The following is a 27472-nucleotide window of genomic DNA, read 5'->3' as shown; positions in this document are numbered from 1 at the left end:
CACCAACCACCATCAAAGCAGCCAGCAGCCAGAGCTGGCTGACCTGCCTCGACCAGCTCCTTGCTGTGCTCTCCTGACCTGAAATGCCCCTCCAGTCAGTCACCAGCTCCTTCATCCCTGCTCCCTGCCTCTCCGTGCTGCTTACATTTATTTTCAAGCAGTTTCTCAGTTTTACGTGCTGATGTTCCTTACATTCAAGGTTTGGAGACCCACCCCTTGGCTCACCACGCACCTCCCCATTCACACTGGGAGTGGAGGAGTTCCCCAGTTATTCTCACACACACTCAAGCAGCTGGCAGTGCCGGGCTGCCTCTGATGCCATGGCTTTGGGGACAGAGCAGCAATGTGGCAGCCTCACTGTCTTCAGCAAGGAGGACTTCGAGGAGGACTGGGTGAAAGTGGCTAGTGGGGGCTTTGGGTGTGTGTACCAGGTCAAGCACAAGAAGTGGAGGACGGTCTATGCGGTGAAATGCTCCCCATACCTGCTGCAAGACCCCAGCGCAGAGAGGTAACGCCTGCTCTCCTTCAGCATTGCAATCTGGCGTGTATGTGTGTCTTAAACTTAATTAGCAGAGAAGTTTCCAGTGGTTGTTGCTGGGCTCACTGGGTTGATGAAGGTATTTATTCTAAATTTTTATTGCATTCAAGCTGAATTAATCCTGCCTGGTCCGTAGCCCCACACTGATATTTCTTTTCCTGGGATGTTACTGACTCCTGTGGAGGTGGCTTAATTTGGCAGTGACCATGCCTTTGGTTTGCAGTGCTTATGCTCTGCATATTGCATTTACTCTTTCCATTCTGGGGAATAAGTGAATCAAGTTGATCAGTTTTACTTTTGTATGTATCAGTTCAAGAAAGTTTAATCTTAAGGATACTCCCAAAGCAAGAGGGCAGAGGCTAAGCAGTGCTGTGCCAGCACCCACCATCCTATGCCCTGTGCTGGAAGGGAGTAAGTGGGGGCCATGCCTTGCAACTCTGCCCCGGAAGGGAGCCAGAAACCACACGAGTCCCTCCTTGTGCAGCACTCCATGCTGCGGGTTGTGCCTTTCTGCAGTGAGCCTTTCTACTGCAAATAACACACCTGGGGTAACCCAGTGTGGGGTCCGTTCCACTGGAAAAGTCTGGCAGAGGGTTTTGCTCAGCTGAACTGTATTTAGATATGTGGGTGGCCCAGCAGGATGTCATTGTGAGCTCAGATTCATTCCCAGGGTGTGCTTTCTAACTTCTAGAAGTCTTTATACTTGTACTGCTTGATGTCTGTCAGCACACTCTGGGCACCCTGACTTGTTCAGCAGGTCGGGAAATGCAAAGATTTAGTAAAGCAGGTCTGGCAGAGCTGGCAGCAAGGGGCAGACTTGTCTAGACTGCCTCGGGACTAATTCAAGGGGAAATTTGAATGTTTTAGGGATGTACGGGGCTGCTTGGATAGCCCTAAGCTGCTGTACAGGAACTCCACCTATGGATCAGCTCTGACACCATCTCTTGGTTCTTTTTCTTTTTGACCCAGAACTAGTGTGAACTGTCTAATGGAAGAAGCAACCAAGATGGAGAAAATAAAATTCCAGCACATTGTAACTATCTACGGGGTCTGCAACAGCCCTCTGGGCATAGTGATGGAATACATGGCCAGAGGGTCCTTGGAGAAAATCCTGCCCACTCACAGAATGTCATGGCAGCTCAAATTCCGGGTTATCCATGAGATGGGCTTGGCTATGAATTTCCTGCACAGCATGACACCTCCTTTGCTTCATTTAGACCTAAAGCCAGGGAACATCCTCCTTGATGGGAATATGCATGTCAAGGTATGGCCTTATTGTTTGCAGGGACAGGTCATTTCTCTTGGTAGTGCATAGGTTGTTTTGAGTCCAGAAGACCAATACAGATCTTCAGGAACACTCATCATTAAGACTGACATCTGCAGCTTGCAAGAAGCAGCTGGTAAACAAATTGCATGATATATTCCAGATTATGTAGGAGATTCATAGAATCACAGAACGGCTCAGGTTGGAGGGGAGCTCAAAGCCCACCCAGTGCCACCCCCGGCCATGGGCAGGGCTGCCCCCCACCAGCTCAGGCTGCCCAGGGCCCCATCCCACCTGGCCTCGAGTGCAGGGATGGGGCACCACAGCTCTCTGGGCAGCAGTGCCAGCGCCTCACTGCCCCAGTTGTGCCAGAACTGGGAATATAGAGGAAAATGCTGATCTGCTGGACTCGGTGAAAAGCACTGACTTTGGTTTTAGCTGGGTTTTCTCAGGTTTATCAGACGCCTCCTCATATTCCTGATCATGAAGGACAGAGATATCTCCCAGCTAAAATAAGGAGAAGTGTGATTGTGAATGCTAGAGAGAATGTCATGTTCTCTGCTTGCAGATCTCAGACTTCGGGCTGTCCAAATGGATGGAGCAGTCGAGCCGAATGCAATATATTGAAAGCTCTGCTTTGAGGGGCACTTTGAGCTATATCCCCCCAGAAATGTTTCTGCAGAACACCAAACCTCCAGGAATCAAATACGACGTGTACAGGTGAGGACTGCCTTTCTGCACATGGGTGAGACAGCATTCAGATATCTTTGCAGCCCACTTATAAAAGCTATATTCTGGATGTCTGTCAGCTCCTTCACTACTACACTGCAATGTACTGCAGATCACTACAGTGATCTGAGAGAAATAGCAAAGGAGTATTCATGCGGTCACATGCACTTGCACCAGTCAGGGACTCTATAACCCAATAGGAATAAAATGGGCTCTATAGGGATGTAGACTGTCATGAGAAATGCTATAAGTCACTCATCTGCTACTCAAGGCCTGTGGCAGACATCAGAGATGTATGTGATGATTCATAGCATATTGTCCTCTGGGGGAGTGGTGGGTGCAATCCCAGTTCTTCCGTCATGAAGGACACCTTTCCTACATTTCCCATTTCTTGAGAAGACAAAAGTAATCAGTGGATTTTATGTTTGTGTACGATGAGAACTCTATGGAAATGATTGCTCACAATCTCTCATTGCAGCTTTGGAATTGTCATTTGGGAGGTGCTTATGCAGAAGAAGCCTTATGCAGGTAAATATGAGAGTGAATGCACTTCTTACATGCTCTGTACTCATTAAAAGTTTATTATTACAGCCACCTACACAGAGAAAAACCCCAACGTATGCTGCTGTGACTCTTTCAGGAGCCAACATGATGGCCATCATCGTCAAGGTAGCAGCAGGCAAGAGGCCCTGCCTGGAACCCATCAGTGACGACTGGCCAGGGGAATGCCAGCAGATGGTGGACTTGATGAAGAGGTGCTGGGACCAAGACCCTAAGCAAAGACCGAGCTTTACAGGTGTAGTAGCTGAACAGGGAATGGATTAGGCAAAGGTCAGCTGCAGGAATTAACAACTGGGGGATAAGCTTGCATGTAACTGGCTGCCAGATAAAGTGCCTGTCGCCTTGGCAGTGCTTGGCACCCATCTGCTGTCAACACATCCTTTTTGTCCCTCTTGCCTTCCTCCCCATGCGGAGGATACACAGAGGAGTCCCACAGCCCTGGGTGCTGACGGGGTAATCTGCACAGCTAACAGTCTCCCTGCTCCTGCAGATATTCCTGTAGAAACAGACATGCTGCTGTCACTGATACAAAGCCTTGTTGTGGATCCGGAGAACGAGCGCCTTGTCAGAAAGATGTCCCACAAACCTGCCATTGCTGGGAACCAGCAGGTGAGCAAGGCTGCTTAGTGCCTGGGGAAGTGCTCTGAGTCCCTCCCTCTTCTTACTAGCTCCTGAGGAAGTATTTCCTCTCCCGTCATTATTTATCATCAGAGCACCTCAACATCCTGTGTGTGCTTGCAAAGGTGCACATCTGTCATTCATTTATGGGGATGGGAAAAGTCGAAATAAATCTAGGAAGCTGTCCATTGTGCTAAACGATAGATGGTCCAACAGAAAGATCCTTCCTTCTAGCTCTATTGTGGTGGCTTTGTCATATCTAAAAGTTGGAGCAAAGGAGCAAAGTCTCATGATATCCCAAGATATCTTCAGGCTCCTGCATGCCCATTAGTGTCATGACTTGCTCTGCTCACGGGATTGGATAAAAAAACACATGAATAACAGCACAAAACTTTGGAGCAAAGACAAAATCTGTGCAAAAAATATATAATGCAAATAAGCAACCTTCTCTTATGTTTTTTTCTTTTCCCCCCTCCCAAAAATGAGAGTGACAAAGAAGAGCTTATCTTCTCTCAAGACACCAGAGCCAGTGGTAAGTAGGGAACTCTTCTTCATCATTTAAAGATAAGGAAGAGGGAAACTAGATGAATAGGCTATTTTGTTGCTCTCTAGAGATAAGGATATGGCTCAAGGAGGTTTTCTCTGTTTGTGACTTTTCGTTTTAAATTAAGCAAAGTGAACTATATGGGAAATAAGTTCCCATGATGTAGAGACCAAACATCTCATGGCTTTGAAAGAGACATTTCACATTCCCTATCTCTAGGATGCTTTTATTTCATCACACAACATAAGGAGCCGCATACTGTCCCTCCTATTTTGTGCATACTGAGCTGTTCCACTCTGCCTTTCTCCCCCTGATGTTCTGTTTCCCCTGCCTTTAGGAACTGGTCACCAGGAGGTTCGTGTCCCACCTTTGCACAGTGAGATGGAAAGCCCAGAGGACATCCTGTATCAGCAGATCTGGAGAGTTCATGAGAACGGCCTCACACTGCTTCACTTTGTGGTGATCCAAGGAAACGTGGAAAAGGTGAAGTTTCTCCTGAGCTGCAAAGCCAATGTGAACAGCCAGGCAGTCTGTGGCTACACCCCCCTCATCGTGGCTGTTCAGAAGAGATCACCAGAGATCTGCTCAGTGCTGATAGAGCACGGTGCGGACACCAACATGCCTGATGAGGATGGCTGGACACCTCTTCACTTCGCTGCTCAGAATGGGGATGACCGAATTGTTCGCCTCTTGCTGGACCACCAGGCTCGTGTCAATGCTCAGGAGCACGACGGGTGGACCCCTCTACACTTGGCATCCCAGAACAACTTCGAGAACGTGGCCCGAGTGCTGCTCTCTCGCCAGGCTGACTCCAACACCCAAGAAGTGGATGGGAAAACCGCCCTCCATGTGGCAGCCTGCTTTGGGCACGTCAGCTTGGTGAAGCTCCTCGCCAGTCAGGGAGCAGACCTGGAGAAGAAGCAGAAGAACCACAGGACTCCACTCCATGTAGCTGTGGAGAGAGGGAAGTTCAGGGTAGTCCACTATTTGCTGAAGAACAGGGCCTCTGTCAACAGCCTGGACCAAAACCACTACAGTGCCCTGCACCTGGCCGTGGTGAGGGGGAAGTATCTCATCTGCGAGAAACTCATCAAGTATGGAGCCAACGTCGAGCTGCGGACGGACAAAGGCTGGACCCCCCTACACCTGGCTTCGTTCAAAGGACACATTGAGATCATCCACCTGCTGAAAGACAGCTGCGCCAAGTTGAATGTCAGGGGAAGCATGGGCTGGACACCGCTGCATTTGGCCACACGCTACAGTGAAGAGCCGGTGGTCTGCGAGCTGCTGAGGTGTGGGGCAGATCCCAACATTGCCGAGAAGTCCGAGTGGACCCCCCTGCATTTTGCAGTGCAGCGGGGCTCCTTTCTGTCCGTCATCAATCTCCTGGAGTGCAGGGCAGACGTCAATGTGAAGAACAAAGTGGGCTGGACACCGCTGCACCTCGCCGTCCTCAAGGGCAACATGGCCATTATAAAGACTTTGATTAAGGCTGGTGCTCTGCTCAATGTGGAAGATATTACTGGCTGCACAGCACTCCAGTTGGCAATTAGACATCAGAAAGAAAACATCATTACGTTGCTCCAAGGCAAGGACTTGCAGATGAATACATTGCAGAATAGGACCCTGGTGAACGATGTTCAGATTTCAAGACCCAGAACTGTTCCAAGACGGACAGATTTGTAGATTCATTGCACCTGGCATTTATCACTCAAATTTTCCACTATCAGGGCCTTAAGTCACTATATCCTGTCACCTGGTGATTACAGGGGATTTTTTTTTTTAATGGCAATTCTTCAGTATAAACACTAAAGGAATAAAAGAAAACAGAGCTATAGAGGGAAGATGACAAGTTATTTTTGAGAGTGACCAAATTTATAGCCTCTTTTGGCTTGGTGATGCTGGCATTAGGCTGTGCTTCTCTGTTCTCATACTCACTGCACGGGAATGGAAAAGGATGTGTGTACTCCCCTTTAAAATGGACACTGCTGAAATCATGCATAGCAGTGCACATATAGATATCTTCCATATATTTTCTTGGTTTTATTCTTTGTTTTCTGACAGAGCAGATTGGTGTAAAACAGCTTGTGCAGGTGGGAATTGAGTCTTCTCACCTGCTGCTGGAAATAGACACCAAGCAAATGGTGCAGTGATGTGTCAGATTTTCTGACATCTCATTTTTGTAACAAGAGCCTTTATTAAAAATAAATCGAGTAAGAAAAATCTCTGGTGAGAAGTATTTAAACGGATGCAATGCACTGCAAAGTAATTCCGCTCCATCCCTTAAACACTGAGGCTGTCATTCTGAAGATGGCTTGAGGGATAAGCCAAGAAATAGGTGCAGTTGGTGGATGCAGTCAGGAGGGGTTCCTTCCTGCCTTAGCTGAGGGCTATTAGTTTGCAAGGCTGCTCTCAGGATCCTCTTCTCTTTGACCAGACAGGCTTGTCTGGAAAGTGTTGCGCATGGTATTGAATGAAATTGTCTAGATTCAAATTTTTTTTTGCTGATAGTATGTTTTTGTGGATGTTTCTGTGGATGTGTAGAAAAAGCGTGATGACAAATGCATCCTATTTATGCAGCTGGTCCTACTTTAAGGGTTGTTTTTACAGGCAAGAAATCAGTGGGATTGTCCTGAAGCAAGTTAGGCAGCAGTGCAGGTGATGCAGTGTGGCAGCTGGGAGACTTTGGGGTTATCACAGAATCATAGAGTGGGTTAGGTTGGAAGGGACCTTGGATATCATCTAGTTCCAACCCCTGCTGTGGGCGCCAGATCAGGTTGATACAGAACAGAACCTGCTATTTTCTACTGAAGGCTCAAGTCATGTCACTGGTGGGAAGTCATCTTTTAGGTCTATTGGGAAGATTTTCTAGAGCTTGACAACGTTTGTGGAAAACATGAAGCCTTTAAGGATTTTGTTGCAGTGAGCAGCATTTTTGTGCCACTTGTGATAATCCCACTGTGATCTGCCAAGGCCTTCCAGACTCATATGCAATGATGTCTTTCATTTTAGCTAGAAAGATGTGGCAATACAAATAAACAACCCACAGCTCTGTTTACAATGTACAGGGTGAATGCCACAGGGCAGGGAACTCCTTTTCCACCCCAGACAACAACAGGATCTGCCCTGTATAGGGAGGATCTGCTAGTAGCTCATTCCAGGCATAAGAAGTGCTCATTGTCCTGGGAAAGCTGGCAGCTGCTTGATCAGAGCAGAGCAGAAAGACAGAACAGAAGCATCTTTAAGTGCTCTGTGAGACTGAAGATATATTGCCATATGTGAGTCATAACTGTATTTCACTGCTTAATGCAGCGTACATTTCCCCTTGCCTGAGCTCCAACCTACTGAAGCTGTCTGGACTGCGCTAAATAAAAAGCAGGTGGGGTGGCTGCAATGGCTGTGACTGCTATAAAACGTCCCTTTGTCCCTTCTTGCACATTTATTTTCCTTTTGAAATTTGACAAGCTGAACTCATAACGGGGTATTGCCAAACGCAGAGCAGGAGGTGGGCTGCTTCCAGGCAGGGAGAAACTGGGAAACCTCCTCCAGCCGCGGGAGCAGAGCTCTGTGTGCTGCTGGTGTGTGGGCACTGTTTGCAACTGAGCCACATTCTGTGGGGAAATACACAATGTTACTTTGGAAAAAATGGAATTGGCTTGGACAGGTACACTCTTTTCTGGGGAAAAAACTGGCTGGAGGGCAGGGTCCAGAGAGTGGTGGTGAATGGAGTTACGTCCAGCTGTGCTGTTCTTCAGGAGTCAGTGTAGGGGCCCGTCCTGTTCAGTGCCTTTATTGATGATGTGGATGAGGGCATTGAGTGCATCCCAACAAGTTTGCAGACAGCACCACGTTGGGGGAAGCGTGGATCTGCCCGAGGGCAGGCAGCCCTACAGAGGGACCTGGACAGGCCGATCGCCGGGCTGAGGCCAACGGGACGCAGTTCAAGCAGCCGAGTGCCGGGTCCTGCACTTTGGCCACAACAACCCCACGCGGCGCCGCAGGCTTGGGGCAGAGCGGCCGGAAGGCCGTGCGGAGGGAAAGGAGCTGCGGCTGTCGGTCGGCGCTCGGCTGAACGTGAGCCAGCAGTGTGCCCAGGTGGCCAAGAAGGCCGACGGCATCCTGGCTGTGTCAGCAGCAGCGCAGCCAGCAGGAGCGGGAGGTGACCGTCCCCTGCACTTGGCTCTGGTGAGGCCGCACCTCGGTGCTGTGCTCGGCGTTGGGCCCCTCACTCCAATGCAGACGTGGAGGCCCTGGAGGTGTGCAGGGAAGGGAACGGAGCTGTGAGGGGTCTGGAGCACAACGGGGTGTGATGGGGAGCGGCTGAGGAGCTGGGATTGTTCAGCGTGGAAAAGAGGAGCTCAGGGGAAACCTCGCTGCTCTCTACAGCTCCCTGACTGGAGGCTGTGGGGGGGTGGGGGTCGGCCTCTTATCCTGGATAACGGTGATTGAAAGAGAGGGAATGGCTTCAGGTTGTGTCATGGGAGGTTCAAGTTGGATATTAGGAAAACCTCCACAGGAGTGGTCAGACACTGGCACAGCTGCCCAGGGGAATGGTGGGGTCACCGTCCCTGGAGGTGTTCAGGAAATGTGGAGATGTGGCACTGAGGAGCACGGACAGTGGGCAATATAAGTGGATGGTTGGACTGGATGATCCTAGGGCTCTTTTCCAACCTCAGCAATTCTGTGATCCTCTGATTCACTGGCTGCTTCCTTGTAGCTTTGGAATATCCAGTTTTGATAAGATGTAAAGCGAAGGCAAACAAAAATCCTTAACATCTACTAATTTCACTTTGATTCTTATAATAACTATTTGGTGCCAGTTTTCAAAGGGAGGAGGAAGAAGGCTTACAGGGTGGGATTAGAGGCTGCTGCAGGTGAGATGAAAGAACTTTGTAGCCTGGATTTGTGTTACAGGAGAATGAAATAGACAACACCTATATTACATTCTTATGCCTCCACTGGCATGCTGAAGGAAAACTCATTACATTGTCATCAACAACAGTAGAATTAAGAATAGATGCTTGGCCAACACCAAGCATTGCCTCCATGTGGAGTGTCTTTCAGCACTGTAAACCTGGATGTCCTCAGGATGTACCTGGTGTCACCACATCAGTCTCTGGGGACAGACATTGTGCTGCTGCCCACAGCAGTGCCAGGACTGGATCCATGCAGCTGCAGCGCTGCTCACAGCCTCGAGCAGACCAGTGCTGCTAGCGAGTTGGAAGCTTTGCCTCTAATTAAAATGCCTTGTTTCTCGTTCTCATAGAGCTTGGAGATCTCTTGCTGAGACCTAAGCTGTTTAGCTGTTGTTAAGCTGTCAGAGGCATTACATTAAATATGAGACACAGACAGATAGCTCTCCCTTGGTGTGACATTTTTACTCCAATACCACTTTGAAGATGTTTTCTTAGCAGCGATGCTTGAAATTCTGCAGGATGATGGATGTGACTGGCAGCAGGAATGTCTGTCTGCCTGAACTTACAAATGAAGAAATACATCAACCCCAAGAACAGCTCAAATCCACAGCAGTAACCCAAGTCAGTCCAGGGAGGGCTTTTGTTGATGAGTGCTCACAGGGGCTTGGATTTCTGACAGAAACTTCTGGTGCTCATTTCACATGCTTTAACCTCCAAATAGGAGGAGAAAACAGTGAGGCATGAGGGACTGTCTTCTGCCTGTTTCCCAGCCTGTCTGGGCTGATTGCAGTCATTGTTCACACTGAGCTGTAGGACATCACATGGTCTGATAGTGATGGGATGAGAGGGAATGGCTTTAAAGTGAAAGAGAGGAGATGTGGGTTAGCTGTGAGGAAGCAATCCTGTTGTCAGAGGGCGGTGAGGCGCTGGCACTGCTGCCCAGAGAGCTGTGGTGCCCCATCCCTGCAGGCACTCGAGGCCAGGTGGGATGGGGCCCTGGGCAGCCTGAGCTGGTGGGGGGCAGCCCTGCCCATGGCCGGGGGTGGCACTGGCTGGGCTTTGAGGTCCCCTCCAGCCTCAGCCGTTCTATAATCTATGACATGGGAGTTGGAAGCACCACTGCTCAGCTCCTCACTTCTCGTACATACATCCCCAGGAGCACAGCCATGATGCTGAGTTGGAGCAAAGCTTTCAGCACTGCTGGGGGAACATGAGCATCTCCATCACTTGAAATATTTACACAAAATAAAGAAATCCAATTGCCACATAATTCAATGGCTCATTTCTATCATCGCTCTGACAGAAAAACAAAACTCAGCTCAGATGTCGTGTAGCGCTCTCCAGAAGAGCTTAATTAAATTTATAATGAAAATAACAGGGGATTAAGAAGGCACAAGGGAAATGTATTCCTCTTGCAGAACATTATGGAGGTGATAGAAGCAATTTTCAGAGAAAATTACCTGTTTGCTACTCAGTTTCTTTAGAAATTAAATGAGTCTTTACAAACTCTGGAAAACTGCATTTCAGCCCCCAGTTTCTTTGTGACTGCAACTTGCTGCTTGTTATTTCTATAATTAATCGTGGGTCTTCATCTCAAACCCCCCTCTTTCCCTTCTTCAGATATGTTTTAGTCTTTTGTCCCTGCTGATAACATGACATAACCATCCATATATCTCTTAACCAAGAGCTGCCAACGCTGACAGTGCGTGTCAGCTGTGCCTGCTGTAAGGAGCAGGAACAAGACCTAAATCTTCCACCAGCTCACGTGCACCACTCAGATTCTTTGAAAGGCCAGCAATGGCCTTTTGGCCAGATTCTTTAAAAGGCCAGCCTTAAGTCTCGTGAAAATCCTGTCTTTACGTTATTTTCAGTTGCCTGGGTGAAACCAGAGCAGCACTCCTCACAGCTTTACTCAGGATGCTGTGTTCCTCCAGCACACAGATTTGCTTCTCTCCTTGGCATGTTGCATTTCTGATTTTCTTCCATTGCCTAATTTCTGCAACGAGATTGGGAAGGTCATTAGTAGACAGTATCTGTAAAAGGCTCTGAGGTCTGTGGATGGAAAGCAGGGATAGAGCGACAGGGTTCAGGAAACATGGAGATGTGGAACTGAAGGACACAATCTGTGGACAACATTCGTGGTAGGTGGATGGTTGGACTGGGTGATCCTAGAGGTCTTTTCCAAGCCTCATGATTTGATGATTCTGTGATCTCACATCAGCCTACATAGGCCAAGCTTACCTGGCTTGGGAGTGCTACCTTGCATCTACAGCAGCCCCAGCCGACGTGCACTGCTTGAGCAGCCCCAGGTCATTGCTCCTGAAAGCCTTCTCTTGTTGCTCAAATCCCTCTCGAAATGACATGCTTTACAGTGCCAAGGGGCAATGTTCAGATGACATCACTTCTGTGCGTGGGACAGAAAGGACTTAATGCATCTGAAACTTGGGTTCTCTGTGATTTGTGCTTGTGAAACAGAAAAACAAGTTAAAGCCAGGCAGGCTGAACCTCTGTCATCTGGCACCTTGAAGAGTTATAGACGTGTATGTGCAATGAGTGTAATTAACTCCTGGTCTGATTTTGCAGTCTTTTCCACTTATTTAGCTCTATGCATTGTGGAAGATGCTGGAGGATCAGTTCTAGAGACCATTGGGTTCTTTTGCAATTTCAGATGCATTTAGTTAATTAAATGCTTGCTGTTGAAACAGACTGGCAGCAGGGGTGACATAAAATATCTCTATACAGATATGGCTGGGAGACTGAATCCGAGCAGCTCCTATTTATTTTTTAAGAAAACAAGCAATTGTTCTGTTCTCTTATTTATTCAGATTGCTATTGTTTTTCCCCTTGCATTGGACCAAAAGTATCACTGACTTCAATTCTTCGAGCAGTTTTTCAATCCCTTGCTCCGTTAAGCCACAGGAGTATAATGTGGGGATGCTGGACCAGCAGTCTGCATTTGATTCCTGTTGCTCCCATCAAAGAGACCCATAGGGAAAAGGCGAGGGTGTTAAGGGTTAAAATTACATAACCTGGGAAAGAGCTATTTGCGAGCACTATCCGTGCACTGACAGCGTCTGCATTATGTTTGTGGGTGTTCAAGTGACCAATGGTTTCTACCCCCATTACCATATCTCTGTAGCATCTTTGAAACCTTCTAGATCTTTACAGGTTGTTTATATAAAGGAAAACAGCTCTATTCATAGGATCTCCAAGTCTCCAGACATTCATGGAGCATTTTGGAGTACGATGGATGCTATCAGCATTCTGCTTCTTGCTTCCCTTCTGACTCTTAACATACAAGGTTCTCAACCAATATTGCATAAACAAATCCAGTGGAGAGTAAATATATCTGGGGATGCAAGGAATGGTCCTGCCACATCTCACATTCATACCAGAGAAGTGAAAGCTGTGACTGTTATTGATTTCTTAAGTGGTTTCTTAGTGTCACATCTGTCTAGAAATAATTTTTCACTTGAGAAATTTACAACCTAACTAAGGGGAAGTGAGCAAGTGGGGTTTGTCATGCCTATCATGGAATGATGGATTTTCTGCTTAAAAATTTCTTTTCAGAAGAAGTGCTTTTGCCTTGGTGAAAGTAATTTGTGAGAATTTCAGGGAAAGATTTCAGTTTTCCATGTTAAACTCTTTAAAGGAGAATATTTGAAAATCAGATAGACACAGAATGGCTGAGGTGGGAGGGGAGCCCAAAGCCCAGCCAGTGCCACCCCCGGCCATGGGCAGGGCTGCCCCCCACCAGCTCAGGCTGCCCAGGGCCCCATCCCACCTGGCCTCGAGTGCCTGCAGGGATGGGGCACCACAGCTCTCTGGGCAGCAGTGCCAGCGCCTCACCGCCCTCTGACAACAGGATTGCTTCCTCACAGCTAACCCACATCTCCTCTCTTTCACTTTAAAGCCATTCCCTTGTCCTGTCCCCATCAGGCTCTGTACACAGTCACTCCCCTCCTGCTTGTAAGCTCCCTCCAAGTACAGGCCGGCCACAATGAGGTCTCCCCACAGCCTTCTCTTTTCCAAGCTGAACAAGCCCAGCTCCCTCAGCCTGTCTTCAATCAGAGGTGCTCCAGCCCTCTGAGCATCCTCGTGCCCTCCTCTGGACCCGCTCCAGCAGCTCCGCATCCCTCCTGTCCTGGGGGCCCCAGGCCTGGGCACAGCACTGCAGGTGGGGCCTTCCAGGGGCAGAGCAGAGGGGCACAACCCCCTCCCTCTCCCTGTTGGTGCAGTCTAGAGGACTGGCGGCTGCTTGAAATAAAGTATTTCAGTTTGCATTTGTGTTTTGCATTAACATCAAATGTTTTTGTTTTGATATTATTGGAATCAAAGTAGAGGTTGATAAATGTAAATTGGAATTACATCTGCAAAATTTCCAGACAAAAATCTGGAAAGGAGCCAAAACACTCTGGTCCTTTCTTCCTTTCTAGTACAAGTCCATTCCTGGCATTACCTATGTTCTGAGTTCTATCTCATTGTGTTTTCTATCAGTGTTAATCTGCTCAATAGATGATAGCACGGTGCCATTCAAATCCCTGCAGGTCCTGCTTGTGATGCCATTTGTCTGCCTGTGAATGCATGCTGCTGTTCTTCCCTATCTCCCGTTGTTCTATTCTTGCTCTGAGGATGACTTGTTAAATCTTAGGCTCCCCACTGTCCAACCCATTCCCACCCTGCTCTAATCCATTATGGCTTGCAGTGATCCAGACTTGGAGGCAGCAGGGAATGAGATCAAGGCTGTGACAAGTCTCTTGCCATGTTTTATCACACAAATGGATCTTCAGAGGCTGTCTGCATATGATACTGCACTTTACTCAAACTGCACCGCTCTTTCTGGCCGTGATGGGTGTTACCAAGAGTGTTTTGAATAGGGCTGGGAGGAAATCTGGAATGGGATCCTGTTGTCTTCAGGAATGGTTTTATGCGACACATTTCTCTAACTTGTCCTTAAAAGCCATCTGTTACAGAGATCGCTTCCCAGAGGACTTTGTTCCAATGCTGCACTGTTGTTGCTGCAACTAAATCAGGTTGCAAATAACTGCACCTGACAATAAGCAAGTCCCAAATTAGAGACATACAAAACATTTATTGTTTTTGTTACTGCACTGCACTACTACTGCACTACAACATGGGCCAAGTTCTCCTGCAAATGTGACTTACAAATAGAATAAAACCCTATAAGAACAGAATGAAACATCATGCTTCAAAGAGGCAGTAGCTCATTGTACCCATGTTGAAAAGCTGTGCTTTGGTTCACAGGTAATGCTGCTGATGCCTTTATGAGTCACTCATAAGCATTGCTGCATTTAATCAGTTGCTCTCCTTTTCAAGAGGGTGAGGCCAAAACTTTTCTTTGGGTGAGTGTCCAACTTGTTGGAGTTGGAACTTCCAGGCACAGATTGCCAGATGGGGGCTTTAGGTCCACATCTGAAATGTGCACCCATTTTGTGCATCCATCTGCACGTGTGTTCAGTCTAAGGCAACAAATTTCCACACAGGATCAGCGTGAATAGCTCACATCTGGTTTTATAACAAATCTCTCCATCCAATGCCACTTGACAAGGGGGAGTTCTGGAATAAATATCCCAGAGCTTTCCTTGGTTTCTTGTCTGAAATAGCTCCAGAATACAAGTACTCACTTATGATATACTGAGTTGCATGAGTGCAAGTCAGTTACTAGAGGCAGTTTGTGATCCAGTGGCCAAAAAACACAGCCAGCCCCCACAGAACAAGACTTACCTCTTTATCCTAGAGACATGTGATCATTGTTCTGAATTAAAAACCTTACTCATCAGAAAATACTGGGTTAAAGATTCCATCTCCCTTTGGAGCAATTATGCAGAGGAAGATCTGGCCAGGATGGACCAAAAAAGATGCAGTAATCAGATGCAATAAAGGAAGGTTGGGCTCTGAGCACCTGATGGAGCTGTGGGTGTCCCCATTCATTGCAGGGGAGTGGGACCAGATGGCCTTTAGAAGTGCTTTCCAACTGAAATTATTCTATGGTTCTATAAAATGAGCCTTTCTCTGCTGCTGTTAACCCAGAGGTAAACTTCTTCAGAAATGCAAAAACGTGGATGCTGACAGCTTTTGGCTACGGCCAGATCTAAGTCTGGGGCACAGCTGGACTCATTCCATGGCACTTGTGCTGCTGCTCTCCACCAGAGCTTGTTTCTCAGAGAGGCAGAGGAGAGTTTCTCTGATAATCGCAGATTTTATTCTTGTTCTTTGGACAAGCTTATCTGCCTTCTCCAAGCAGGAAAAAAGTAACTCTTTAGAAGAGATTTGGGGAATTGGTCTCTTTGGGAATGACGCAGTTTGCTACAGGGCTTTGCTGAGCCTGACCTGCCTCACTTTGCTGGAATATTTGTTGTCTCCCCAGAGAGCTGAGTAGGGCCATTTGTCGGCTGGCTTGTTCCTGTGACTGCACACAGTTGTGCTCTGCTGAAGGCTCATCCCCAGAGACACCAGTGAGTGCAGGGAGATGTCAGAGGACAGAAATAACGGGAGGGGGAAGCAACAAAACAGCCATCATGAAACAAGCAGCAGCAACAACAACAACAAAAAAGAGAGAAAAGGTGGAACTTGTCCAAAACCTGCTGAGACTCTTGCAAAAGTAGTGTCTTCATGTTAACAAGATGTTCAGGATGTCAGAGCAACTCATATTGCTGAAGGGTTGGTTAAGTGGGCTCAAGGGCCAAGCAGGTAACAGCAGCAGTGATACTGTGCAACACAGTCCTAACCCATAGCAAGTGCAAGCTAAGGGAGTTACTGCAAGCATAATGAAAGTGTAGCCCAGAGCAGTTTACTGCATGTCTGCCACCAGCTGAGAACATGCCCAAACTCAATTACCATAGCACAGTAAATTGCCAAGCCTCAATAATTCAGTCATAAATCTCCGTCCCCAGGTTAATTTGGTGTGACTTTCTCATCTAGACTCCAGCCTTCATATGTACTGCAGGAGCTGGATCCCCGTTGTTCTGGACTTGTAACATCCTTTATAACAAAACAGTGCATAGAATAAGCGTTGTTCAGGTTGGAAAAGACCTCTGAGATCACCCAGTCCAAACATCCACCTGCCACCAATATGGCCCACTGACCACATCCCTCAGTGCCACATCTCCGTGGTTCTGGAACACTTTCAGAGATTCCAGTATTTCCCTGAGCAGCCTGTGCCAATGACCACACTTTTGGAGAAGAAATTCTTCCAGATGTTCAATCTGAGCCTCCCCTGGCACAACTTGAGGCCGTCCTCTCTTGTCTGATAGGGGACAAGAGGGAATATGTGCTGTGCTACAGATGAATAAGTGCATTTCTCAGTGTCCCTGCCTTCAGCCAGCCAAGTTGTTAGACTTGCATTCTGCAGCCTATGTGCAAAATCACCAGTTTTGTTTTGGTGTCATAACCCATCTTGTTCTCATCACATCCCATGTTTCTCTCTGTACCCCTGTACATTTTGCAGCTTATGGTTTGACAGAGCTTATGAGATCTGCAGAGATTCTCTCAGTTGTCAGCTCCTTTGTCACTGTTAGTATTTGCAGACAAGATTAAATTTCTTGCAAACATTAATTTTGTGGTTCCTTGTGGTCTGCAAAACCAGCCTCATGGCTGCATTGCTAAATGAACGGCTAGTAGCAAATACTTGGTGCAGTTACAAAGCCTGAAGCTATGGCCCCATTTTCTCCCAACTGAGGTTTGTTTACTTCTGCTTTTTAAGTCTCTTTAAAGTAATTTCTAGGTCTGTTAATTATTCATTATACCTTAATTATATTTAGTCCATCATCACCGCTCTTCCTTTGGTGAATGAAGTTGTTATTTATGAGTCAAAAGCTATTTATGAAACAGACAGTCTGGTATCCTCAGAAAGATGTGAGTTGAGGGACCTGTTTTAATTATTAAAGCCTTGATTACAGAGAATGAGTTAATTTAACAGGTACAACTGGTATTCATTTTTCTGCTGTGTGTATATCCTGCTGCTTCTTCCTGGAATCTCTTTTACTTCGTTGGGTTAGAATGGGGACATTGTCTGAGTTGAACTTAATAGCTTTGGAAATGCTTTTCACTTTGTAAATTGAAAGCTTCAATGTAGAAATTATCTTTTTGCCCTGTTTTGACTCAAGACTGAGTAGACTGAGGCCTTTGGTTCATGCCAAGGAGCAAAACGCCATCAAGTGGAATTCCGTGTTAGCTCTACCCTGGCAGTGTTAGCTCTACCCTACCCTGTGGTAGCTCTACCCTGGCAGCAGGAACGGCTGCTGGGTTTTTTGTGGTTGTTTTGTTGTATAATGAAAGCTAATCCTGGAGAGAACCCCAGTGGTGTGGCAGCCAAGGCTGAGGCTGAGGTCTTGCTGTTGTGCTGAGCCTGGCTGAGGTTTGTGTGCGTCTATTGGATTGATTCTTGCATTAGTGTCAAATATCTCAGCAGCTGGCACGAGGAAACAGTGTGGCATAAGCACAGCACAAGTGTGAATGTTCCTAAATGAACATCTCTCGCACATTCTAGCAGTCTCTAGCATAAGACAAGAGAAAGGCAGGAGGAGAAAAGCTCCCCGTGAGCCCTTCCTTTGTCCTCAGTAGTGCTGCTGGTGGTGGGAATTCTCTCCTCGGGTGGGCTCAGAGCAGTGAAGTCCAGAATTAGGTTTTCTAGGCATTTGCATTCCTACATAGCTATAGTGCTAAAAATATTGTACCTACACAGATTGCCTGCAGTGCCGTAGTGCTCTGACAGCTCGTGTGTGTTTTCTTCGTGAGGAGACTGAGAATCTGTTCATTCCGCAGAACTGTTTATTGCTGCACACCAAACTGGTGGCAGGTTGGTGGATGAGTTTGGCTCATTTGTCTGTTTTCACGACTCATGCAGGCCAGGCAGATGAATGGTGTCCTGGTGAGAGCGGGGCCTTTCAATCACCGCCTTCAGCCTGTGCTGCTGCAGGCTGGGCTGAGCAGAGCCATGAAGTCAGTGCAGGCGGCTGCTGTGCCAGCAGTACCAGTGCGACTGCGCCCGGCTGTTTGTCATCCCTCCCTCCCCTGTCTGCCTCTGTCTAGACCAGAAGAGACATGGGGAGATTTAAGAGCTTTTTCTGCCTGGGTCTCTGTGCACGCTTTCTTTCCCACATCTGAGGCTTTGTCTAGACAAAAGTTGGGATTCCTGGACAAAAACTGAGATAAAGGAGAAAGAAGAAATGCGACTGATTTGCAAAGCAAGTCAGAAAAAATACAAGGTCTCACCTACAGCCCATCCTTTCCTGCTGTGTCTGTATGGTGTATGATATAATCGGACTGACCCATTACAGCAAAGCAGCTTTGTCACAGCTTCTGGTAAAAGAATGAAACAAGCAGATGACATCAGAGTAGCTTCTGCAAGTCTCTCTTTAATTACAGTGCTGGGTGAGGACATTTGTTGCCGTCACATGTACTGGTGATAGGTAATGTACATTCCTGACTCTCCATGAGCCGTGTTTTCACTGGAGATGTTCACCACAGAGGTAGTGGCTTTTTGTTTTTTTTGTTGTTTTTTTTTTCTGCTCTCCTTTTTCTTTCAGCAAGATTCAATAAGCTGGTCAGGAGGATCAACAGACCCATAGCTGCAGTGGGAGCAGGCAGGGAAGCATCAGCGCAGGCAGGAGGTCCCCCAGCTGCTTTGCTACACCACAGCATGGGGCCGTGAGCCACGGAAATGCAGGAATGGGAAGACTCCATAAGCAGAACTCAAGCTTCAAACACAAATACTGAATCACAAAATAGGGACTGCAGCAAAGGGTTGTAACAAGTGTTTCTGAGCAGATTTCGCCTTGCAGCAGAGAAAGAAACCTTTCTCATATTGTGTTCAATATTGTGCCCAGGTCTGAGTCAAGAGACCTCATTGCTCCGTGCACTGTAGCTGCCTTATTGCTGTGAGGAGCTGCCCAGCCCAGGGCTGGATGTCGCCATGCCAGGTGCTGTGCCAGTGCAGGCTGCCCTTGCTCTTAGCAATTGTTCATTCTGTGTAAAGCCACAGGTGATGAGCTCTCATCTTCTCACAGAGCTCTGGAGGCTTGGTTCGTACACGGGAAGTGCTATAGCTTGTTCGCTAAGAGTGGGTACTTTTGGGAAAGGCAAACCTGCCACAGAGGAGATGTGCAGACATGGCATTGCTGCCTTCCCAAGGACAGCGGAGATACAGATATTCCCATAGAACACCTCTGAGTCCAGAGTGTTAGGAGCAGGTGGCTTAAAACCTCACTGGGATTAATGGTCATCACAGAAATGCTCAGGTTGGAGGGGAGCACAAAGCCCAGCCAGTGCCACCCCCGGCCATGGGCAGGGCTGCCCCCCACCAGCTCAGGCTGCCCAGGGCCCCATCCCACCTGGCCTCGAGTGCCTGCAGGGATGGGGCACCACAGCTCTCTGGGCAGCAGTGCCAGCGCCTCACCGCCCTCTGACAACAGGATTGCTTCCTAATCCAATCTAGATCTCCCCTCTTTTATAGTCCCATGTCCTGTCACCATCAGCCCATGTGAAAAGTCATTCCCTTCCTGCTTGTAAACTCCCTTCGAGTACTGGAAGGCCTCAATGAGGCCTACCCATGATGATGGGTTGTGGGTAATTCTTTTTCAAAAAATACATAATCTCTATGAAAATATACCCATCCTTCTTTACCCTAACTAGCAAATTTATGAAGAACACAGACTCCTTCTGAGAACTTCTTTCTCCCCATGGTGTTTTGGAAGAGCTGTTCATCACCAGATGAACCTAAAATTGGATGTGTTGAGCTGGATTCAGAAAGCAAGTACAGATGGTGGTTTTGTCCCATCCTGAGTTAACACTGAACAGAAGGTAAAGTTATGGCACAAGGTTGATATTTTATCCACATTTGGGTAATTTTCAGGGCCCACACCAAGCGTTAGTAAGGAGGAAATATCACCTGTAGCGACTTCCAAATGCTTTAATTGTTTGGGTTTTTTTTGTTTGTTTTGTTTTTGTTTGTTTGTTTGTTTGTTTTTTGGTGTACATGCATATTATTTTCTGTTTTGATTCAGCTCCTCACCTGGGAATTCACAGAGTCAAATGGCACATTTCTGCTTTTGTAAATGTGATAGAAAAATAAGCATTGGCTTATCAATGTTTTTTTCCTCATTCAATGATTCTTTGAATCTTTTAATTAAGACCAGTCTGAATTGATTCCCATCACTGCATGCACATACCTGGTTGAAACTTCTCCAGCTTCTGTGCCTGAGACCTCTTGAGTCACACATTCAGGCATCTGTAATTTAAATTTATAGCTGTGACCAGACCTTGAAGAGCCATGTTCAAATGTTATAAAAGCCCATGGGCAAAATACTAATAACACTGGTTATCAGCTTCTTCCAGGAACAGAGGATTAGATGGGAAAGCTTCGGATCAAGGTGGGACTCCTGCCTTGGTTTCAGAAGACGACTGAGAGCATGTGTTACAGCCACCTGACACAGTCTCTCCTTGATGTACAGCTGGAACACATACAGCCTATGCAGCCCATCCCATGGGAAAACACTTTGTTAACTATATAGGGAAACACATAATAAAAGAAGCGCTGCTTGGCAGCGGTCTTTGTCTGATCTAAAGCAGAAACTGAGTGGATATTCCACAAACTGCATAGAGAAAAAGGGGATTATATTGCTCTCTGGATTGCTTTAACATCTTCAGGAAACAGTGGGTAATTGGAATGAGGGAGCCTGCCTCTGCATATGGCTATTGTCATCATGAAGCTCTCCAGAGCCTACATCAGTTTTTAGCCAGACCTGTTTCCATGTCATTTTATTCATCTTACTGTATTTTATTTACAGAGATATTACAAAATATATTGTGAACTGAGTATGATAAGCATCAAGTGGATTTGGCAATGCCAGAGTCATCATGGTGACATTATGCTGTTAGGGATTTCCATTTGTTTTAAACCATGAAACATAGCAGAGGGTGAGGGATGCTGGAAACATCCGGACCCATCCAGAGTCCCACCTGGACACAGAGCAGGTCTAGCTAGGGACATTCTTGGGCTTTTATTCTGGCTTTTTTTTCCAAAATTCACAGTCTCAATCTCATTTGCTATTAATTTGTAGTAGGCACGTGTTACACACTCTCTGTTAAGAAACATAGGTAAACCATATCTGAGGTGATCCTTGGCTTTATGGTGCCTTAAAGTTAGGTGGGAAGAACTGGACCTAACTTGTCCTGTCCAAGTTCACTTCTGAAATGGATGTGGCCCCAGATGCACAGCCTCTCCTGGCACAGTCTTCATGTCTCTACATTCATCATGCTACCACTCCTCACCTGGCTTTAACTTCTTGGGAGAGTCTGGAAATGAAATGCTGGTGGGTAGAAATTGCTGCTGGGCTGGCTGAGAATCAGTGATGGTTGGTGTCTTGTTTGGTGCGAGTGCATACTTTGCAGTACACAGTGTCACTTCTTTAATTTCTCTCTCCTTTTATTTTTTGGCTTGGGCTTCTGTTCAATTCATCCTATTTACTCGTATTTACATTGATGTAGTGGTCCTGCATGAGACTTATGCTCCCCCTTCTCCTTCTGCCCACTGCTCGTTGCAGGGGTTGGATCTGTAGGTGGCAGAGACTTCCTAACCCACCCGGGGACCTCTTAAATTCGTGTGTGTGTTTTCCCTCGGAGCTGCAACAGTTTGATACTGGGTAAGTCAGCTGAAGGTGAAGGCAAAGATATTGTACGGAGTTTCTGCAAGCTCTGTCTGGCTCCTATTGCAAAGCAGAAAAGATGCTCTTGTCTTTGGTGAGAATCGTATCGGTGACTCCATGCACGAGCCAGCAGCAGTGACTCATCACTGCCTGCACGCGGCTCTGCGAGTGTCTGTGTTTAATGCACTCAAGGTTAGATGGCCACAGGCAAGAATCAAGCGAGTGTGTCTCGATTTTTGCTTCCACTTCAAACACAGTGTGAGAGTAACTCTTAGACATGCCCCTGGGATGGATGTCCCGGAGCCCAAAGGTCGCCCCAAGGAGTGGGAGAACCTCAGCATGAAGGTCCCCATGATGTCCCTGCCAAGAGGTGTGTGGGCACGGCACTCCATCGCACTGCGCTCCTCATGTCCAGCACAAGAGCTCAAGATCTCTTCATGGCTGCCTGTTTGTGCGCGTGAATGGCATTGGTTTCTTTTTCTCATTCGTAAAATTGTGGTTAATGTTTTTACTTTTAACAGTGGAGGATCTTCATGAAAGCCTTGCGAAATTCAATATTGAAGGTGGTGTAAATAATTGGATTGACAGCACTGTTGACATATCCAAGCCACGTAAAGGCGCTGTACATTGCTGGGGGGATGTTGCAATCGCAGTGCATGTTCAAGATGTGAGTGATGAAGAATGGGAGCCAGCAGATGATGAAAACACCTGGGGGGAAAGGAAAGAGACAGATCTTGATTGCCAAAAACTGGAAAATTTCTGAGATGGAGAACAGTAAACCTTCTGTTTGTTGCTATGTCTCTGACTATATCCTAAGTAACCAAGTGGTAAAGAAATTTTTTGCTGCTGTAAATAGACAGGCTACATCAAAACCTCTGCCCTTCAGGGGCACCGGTTTCTTACTGAACTATGCTGCCTCTTGTGCTATAAGCTGTATTAGAAAGCATATGAGATTTCTTGCCCCTGTCTTTTGGCACTGCAAACACTGGACAGCAGGACGGCTTCCTGAGCCTTCTTACAGCCCCGTGCCACATTCCTGGCTGCAGGGATGCAGCCTTCCTACTTGAAGCCTGCTGCCTGTTTACACAAACACATTTCTGATGTACTGAATGGAACTGTTCCTTTAGGGACCTGGGAAAACAGCCTGTGTCAAGCATTCAGCCTGGGTGCCTTAACCCTGAGTAGCTGTTGCCTGTCTTGAGGAATACAGGGTGAAGCCAATATGCGCTCTCACCAAGTACAATGGCTAGCATCTGGGTGGCTTTCTTCTCCTTCTGCTGTGAGAGTTTCCTCCTGTTCATAGCCTTGAGAAGAGTGCTCCTCGTCTTGCCATTAGGCATGGACTGGATCTCAAAGACCTTGGCTGTGTGCAGATTTTCTTTGGCATGTCCATTCTTCTCTACTTTCCCAGGGCTGTCCAAGGTGCACCGGCTTGAGGCAACGGGCACAACCAGCTGGTGGTTGCTTGGTGCTGCTGCCTTGGCAATGGTTCTCTCAGGGGGACTGGTACTGGACACCATCTCCATTTCCATCTCTATGTGACTTTCCGCCTCCTGGGTGAGAAGCAAATGCCCACATCATAAGGCAGGTAAATATACAGGGAGGAGCGATGAACGTTTCTTACAGTGAAGCTGGATGATGCTGAAGAACAATCAACACCTCTTCTCCCTCCCTGCTTTTTGGGAGAGCCTTGGAGAAAGGTCTAGAAGTTGTTTACACGTGAGAATACATTTGGGTAGATGGGTTTGACAGAACTGCAGGAAATGACTCTTGCTCCTTTATTGCACAAGGAGGTTAAGAGATGGGAGAGACACTGTCTTCCCTCCCCATATATTTGATTTGAGTTTTAACAGTGTAAATAAAAACAAAATCTACAAAACCCAACACAGCCAATGCAGTCCAAGACTTAAAGTAAATAATAGAGAGGAGAAGAAAATCAAAGAGACAAAAATTGTTAAAATGTCATGGCTTTTATAGCTGCTCTTTAGGTGATCTTAGTCTGGCTTTTTGAGCTCTGTGGTGTTAAACCCGCTGCTTCACGCTAAGGAACAGGAAGAATATTTAAATTTTGAGATTGAATGGTAACCTTTGCTCTTAGCTTATTTTTCTCCCACACTGCATAAATTCATTTTGAGCCCTGAGAAGGGAGAAAAGGGGAAAGCTGAACGCTCTGAAAAACTACCACTTCTCTTTAACACTCACCACTTTGCGCTTATTAACTTGGAAACTCCCATTGGACTTCACAATAACTGTGCAGAGCTTCACGTCTTCTGGATGAGTGCATTTGTCCTAAGGGGCAAGCACCGGCTCATAGGTTACACAAGCAGATAGTAATTAGGAAGGGTTGCTGGTAGGGGAGGCACGTGGAAACACAAGCACAGGGCATGAAGCAGAAATTAATCGATGTGACCAGGGTGCTAAGATGGAGAACTACTCTGGAGAGGCAGCAATGGAGGCAAGAGTCCCTCATGGTTTTAGTGAAGGAAGGAAGCCACAGAGTTTACCTTCAGCGGTGCATGCGTGTCCGAGTCCAGGCCGTGGCTGCTGCGCTTGGTGGTGACGCGCTTCCTGCGCCTGCGGAGCACCATGTAGATCTGCACGTACACCAGCAGGGTGACGATGAAGGGGACGTAGAAGGAGACAACGGAGGAATACACGACGAAGGCAGGATTGGCAATGATGCACTCCCTCTCATCTGGAAGACAGAAGGTTTCGGGCTCGCTGACCCCACTGTTGGACCTGCACCAACATCCCCCTGCTCCATCTGAGAGCACCCAGAGTGGAAGGAGCACTCTACCTCGCAGAGCCAGGTAGATGCCAACAGCCAGCTGCAGGTGGCACAACTCACCTGCCTTGTTGAGGCCAAACAGGATTGGGCTGGAGATGGCAAATGAGAGCACCCAGACCACGGCAATCATGACGGTGACCCGGCGCTTGGAGCTGTAGCGGGTGTTGTACAGCATTGGCATCGCTACGGCCGTGTACCTGCAGCGGGAGGCACAGACCTGCATTACTCTGCAAGAGCTGCCCTGGGTTTGTCGCCGCAGAGCCCTCACCTGTCAATGCTGATGGCACAGAGGTTGAGGATACTGGCGGTGCACATCATGACATCGAGGGTGACGAAGATATCACAGTGGATCCGACTGAACCTCCACTCCCCAACCACCTGCAGAGAGAACGCAGTCAGTGCAGGAGATCCCCTGCTAGGAGTGCTATGGAGGGGTCTGACAGGACAGGCATTGATTGTATATTCCAAGCAACGCTAGTTGTACTTGTAGCTCTTATTAGACATGCTTTAAATTTAATTACACCTGGCAAAGATCGTAACAGGGAAGAAGGATCCTTCCTTTTGTGTCTTTGTTTATAAAAACGGGGAAGAAATTTAATGTGGATTAATTTTTGTGAATTAATTCAGAGTGAAAATCCTTTGACACGTTACTTGTGATAAAGACAAAGACTGAGAGATAACGCTTCTAGCTACCAGTAGACTTTTTCTCCTGTATTACGCTGTTGAAACTGAACTTTGAAAATTAAGTTTAATAGCAATTATTAGGACTACTGTATTTGGCATGTGATGGAAAATGTATATTTCCCTCTAATAAAAATAGAGTCCTACTGCATTTGAAAATAGAATGAATAAGATAACTATTCTTCAGTTATTTCTGCTCTGACATACATAACCATAGGGAGCATGAAAAAGAAAGAATGACTGCATTGAAGCTTGAGTGACAGATGAATACTCAGTGATTAAAAAATCTCTTAAGAGACAAAGTCACATCAGTAACTTCAACTAGAGTTTGCCCGAAGGCAAAGGTTCCCAGTCAGATATAAGGCTGTGCAAAGTCACGTTCCTGAAATCATGGGTTTGAGTGTGTGGAAAACACTGCGATCCCCATGGCTGGCCCAAAGAGAGCCAGGGCTCCTCGCAGCATGAGCGCTGTGGTCAGACAGAAATACAATAGATGAGTGAAACTAACCCCAGAGGCATTAACTACAGTCACATCCAGCCTGTGGTCATGTTAATGTGCTTCAGCACACGCACAATGCTTTACATTTTTAAAGTGCCACACAAACAGTAATTAACTGGAGTGATAATTAGTATTGTGGCTTCTCGACAGCCCATGTCACATCAGCGGATTTGTTTTGCTTTGCATTAATACTTAACGAGCTGATTGATTATGGCTTCTTCCACTGCTTGCCTCTGTTTTATCATTTCCTCTCCTAATGAAATGCCTGAAAATGAATTGCAAATTCAGTGTAGTTCCAGTCTTATGCTTTCTCTGTCGGTCGCCAGCATCCCAGCTCTCGGCTGCTTGAGGAATGCAGCCATCCCAGCCAAGGGCAGGGGGAAGCTTCTGCTTCTCCACTCTTTTCTCCAGAGATGTATTTCATTCTTTTGTGCTGTTTACTGATGCAAGAGTCCTTTGCTGCCGGGTAAACAGTATTTTGGGAGTATTTGGCTCTCTTAAAACAATGTGCCACTCAAGTATGGCTCTGTGCTGCAGAAGCATAGAGCTCTTTTGTACCGAAGCGACAGGCTAACGGCAGTAATGTGACAAGTAGCTCACTTGTGAGTCTGCTTCTCTTATATATTGTGACATAAAAGCTCTGGATTTACAACCTACTTCTACAACTGCTTGCTCTTCTTACTACTCTAGTCCTTCAGGAATAGGTTTCTGATTACTGCTCGGTGCAGTTGTAGTGTGACACCCATGATGTTGTTTCAGGATCATTCTTGTGCTTGGGAACGTTCAGTTTGTTGGTGCAGTCTTGAAAACTTACTTGAGATCTTTCTCTCTTGATCCCTGGATTTACAGGCCAGATTTTCAGTGCAATTGGGTGGTAATTCAGACTTCTGAACAGTAGCGTATTTTCAAGTAAACCTGTCATATACTATCATGTCTGTCTATTGAATAACTCGATTATTAGGAAATTTAAAACATAGAATCATAGAATTATTAAGGTTGGAAAAGACCTCTAATATCATCCAGTCCAACCTGCCACCAACACTGCCCACTGACCATGTCCCTCCATACTACATCTACCCTTTCCTCAAACACCTCCAGTGATTGTGTCTCCACCACTTCCCTGGGCAGCCTGCTCCAATGTCTGACCACTCTTTCTGGGAAGACATTCTCCCTAATAACACTCCTGGGGAAGTTCAGGAGGTCTGGAGATAGCCGATGTCCAAGCTGCTAAACCTTCCCCCTTGGTACTCCTATACCAGAACCATTCAGTACTGGGAGGCAAAGCTGGGCCACCTACCTCCAGATAGACCACCCAGGGCATGACCAGTGTGGCCACCAGGAGATCCGCCACCGCCAGGCTGACGATCAGGTAATTGGTGGTGGTCTGCAGGGCTTTCTCCCTGGACACAGCCATGCAGACCAGCACGTTGCCAAACACAATGACGAAGATGAGGAGGGTGAGCAGCACGGCATAGTAGTTATACTGAGGCTTCTGGTCTGCACTGGACTCGTTGAGCGGCTTGCTCCAGTTCCTGTCCCCGGTGTTGTACCAGGAGAGGTTTAGGGGATCCATGAAGGTGAACTTGCCAGGTCCCAGCTCCACCCTGCACAAAGAAGGTGTTGGGAAAACAGTCAAATGTTGACATGTAAAATAAAACCAAAATGACCA

The 27472-nt window shown here is 47.0% G+C and overlaps 2 protein-coding genes and 1 long non-coding RNA gene across 5 annotated transcripts in view; 2 read left to right on the top strand and 1 right to left on the bottom strand.

Moving 5' to 3' along the window:
• The first annotated feature begins 263 nt into the window (after nt 1–263).
• On the top strand, nt 264–6211 carry ANKK1 (ankyrin repeat and kinase domain containing 1). Its single transcript, XM_031556849.2, has 8 exons — nt 264–508; nt 1508–1802; nt 2371–2522; nt 3010–3059; nt 3172–3327; nt 3583–3701; nt 4197–4242; nt 4592–6211. Exons 1-8 carry the CDS (start codon nt 321–323, stop codon nt 5938–5940), a joined length of 2355 nt encoding a protein of 784 aa, XP_031412709.2. The 5' UTR covers nt 264–320; the 3' UTR covers nt 5941–6211.
• A 1881-nt stretch (nt 6212–8092) lies between these two features.
• The window catches only part of LOC146542772 (uncharacterized), a 34520-nt gene continuing 15140 nt past the window's right edge, over nt 8093–27472 (top strand). Inside the window, exon 1 of the long non-coding RNA XR_014879771.1 lies at nt 8093–8439. This is a non-coding gene — a long non-coding RNA (uncharacterized LOC146542772). The remainder of the gene's footprint in view (nt 8440–27472) is intronic.
• DRD2 (dopamine receptor D2) lies at nt 22350–27400 on the bottom strand. Of its 3 annotated transcripts, NM_001303162.1 has the most exon segments (8): nt 22350–22543; nt 23070–23388; nt 24034–24036; nt 24038–24124; nt 24340–24530; nt 24684–24820; nt 24892–25001; nt 27101–27376. In NM_001303162.1, coding segments are annotated over 8 exon segments (1317 nt in total).

Source organism: Meleagris gallopavo, chromosome 26 (assembly GCF_905368555.1).
Source record: "Meleagris gallopavo chromosome 26, MGAL_WU_HG_1.1, whole genome shotgun sequence".
Classification (NCBI taxonomy): Eukaryota; Metazoa; Chordata; class Aves; order Galliformes; family Phasianidae; genus Meleagris; species Meleagris gallopavo.
Note: the sequence above shows the minus strand (reverse complement) of the source record. Positions and strands in the feature narration are given on the sequence as shown.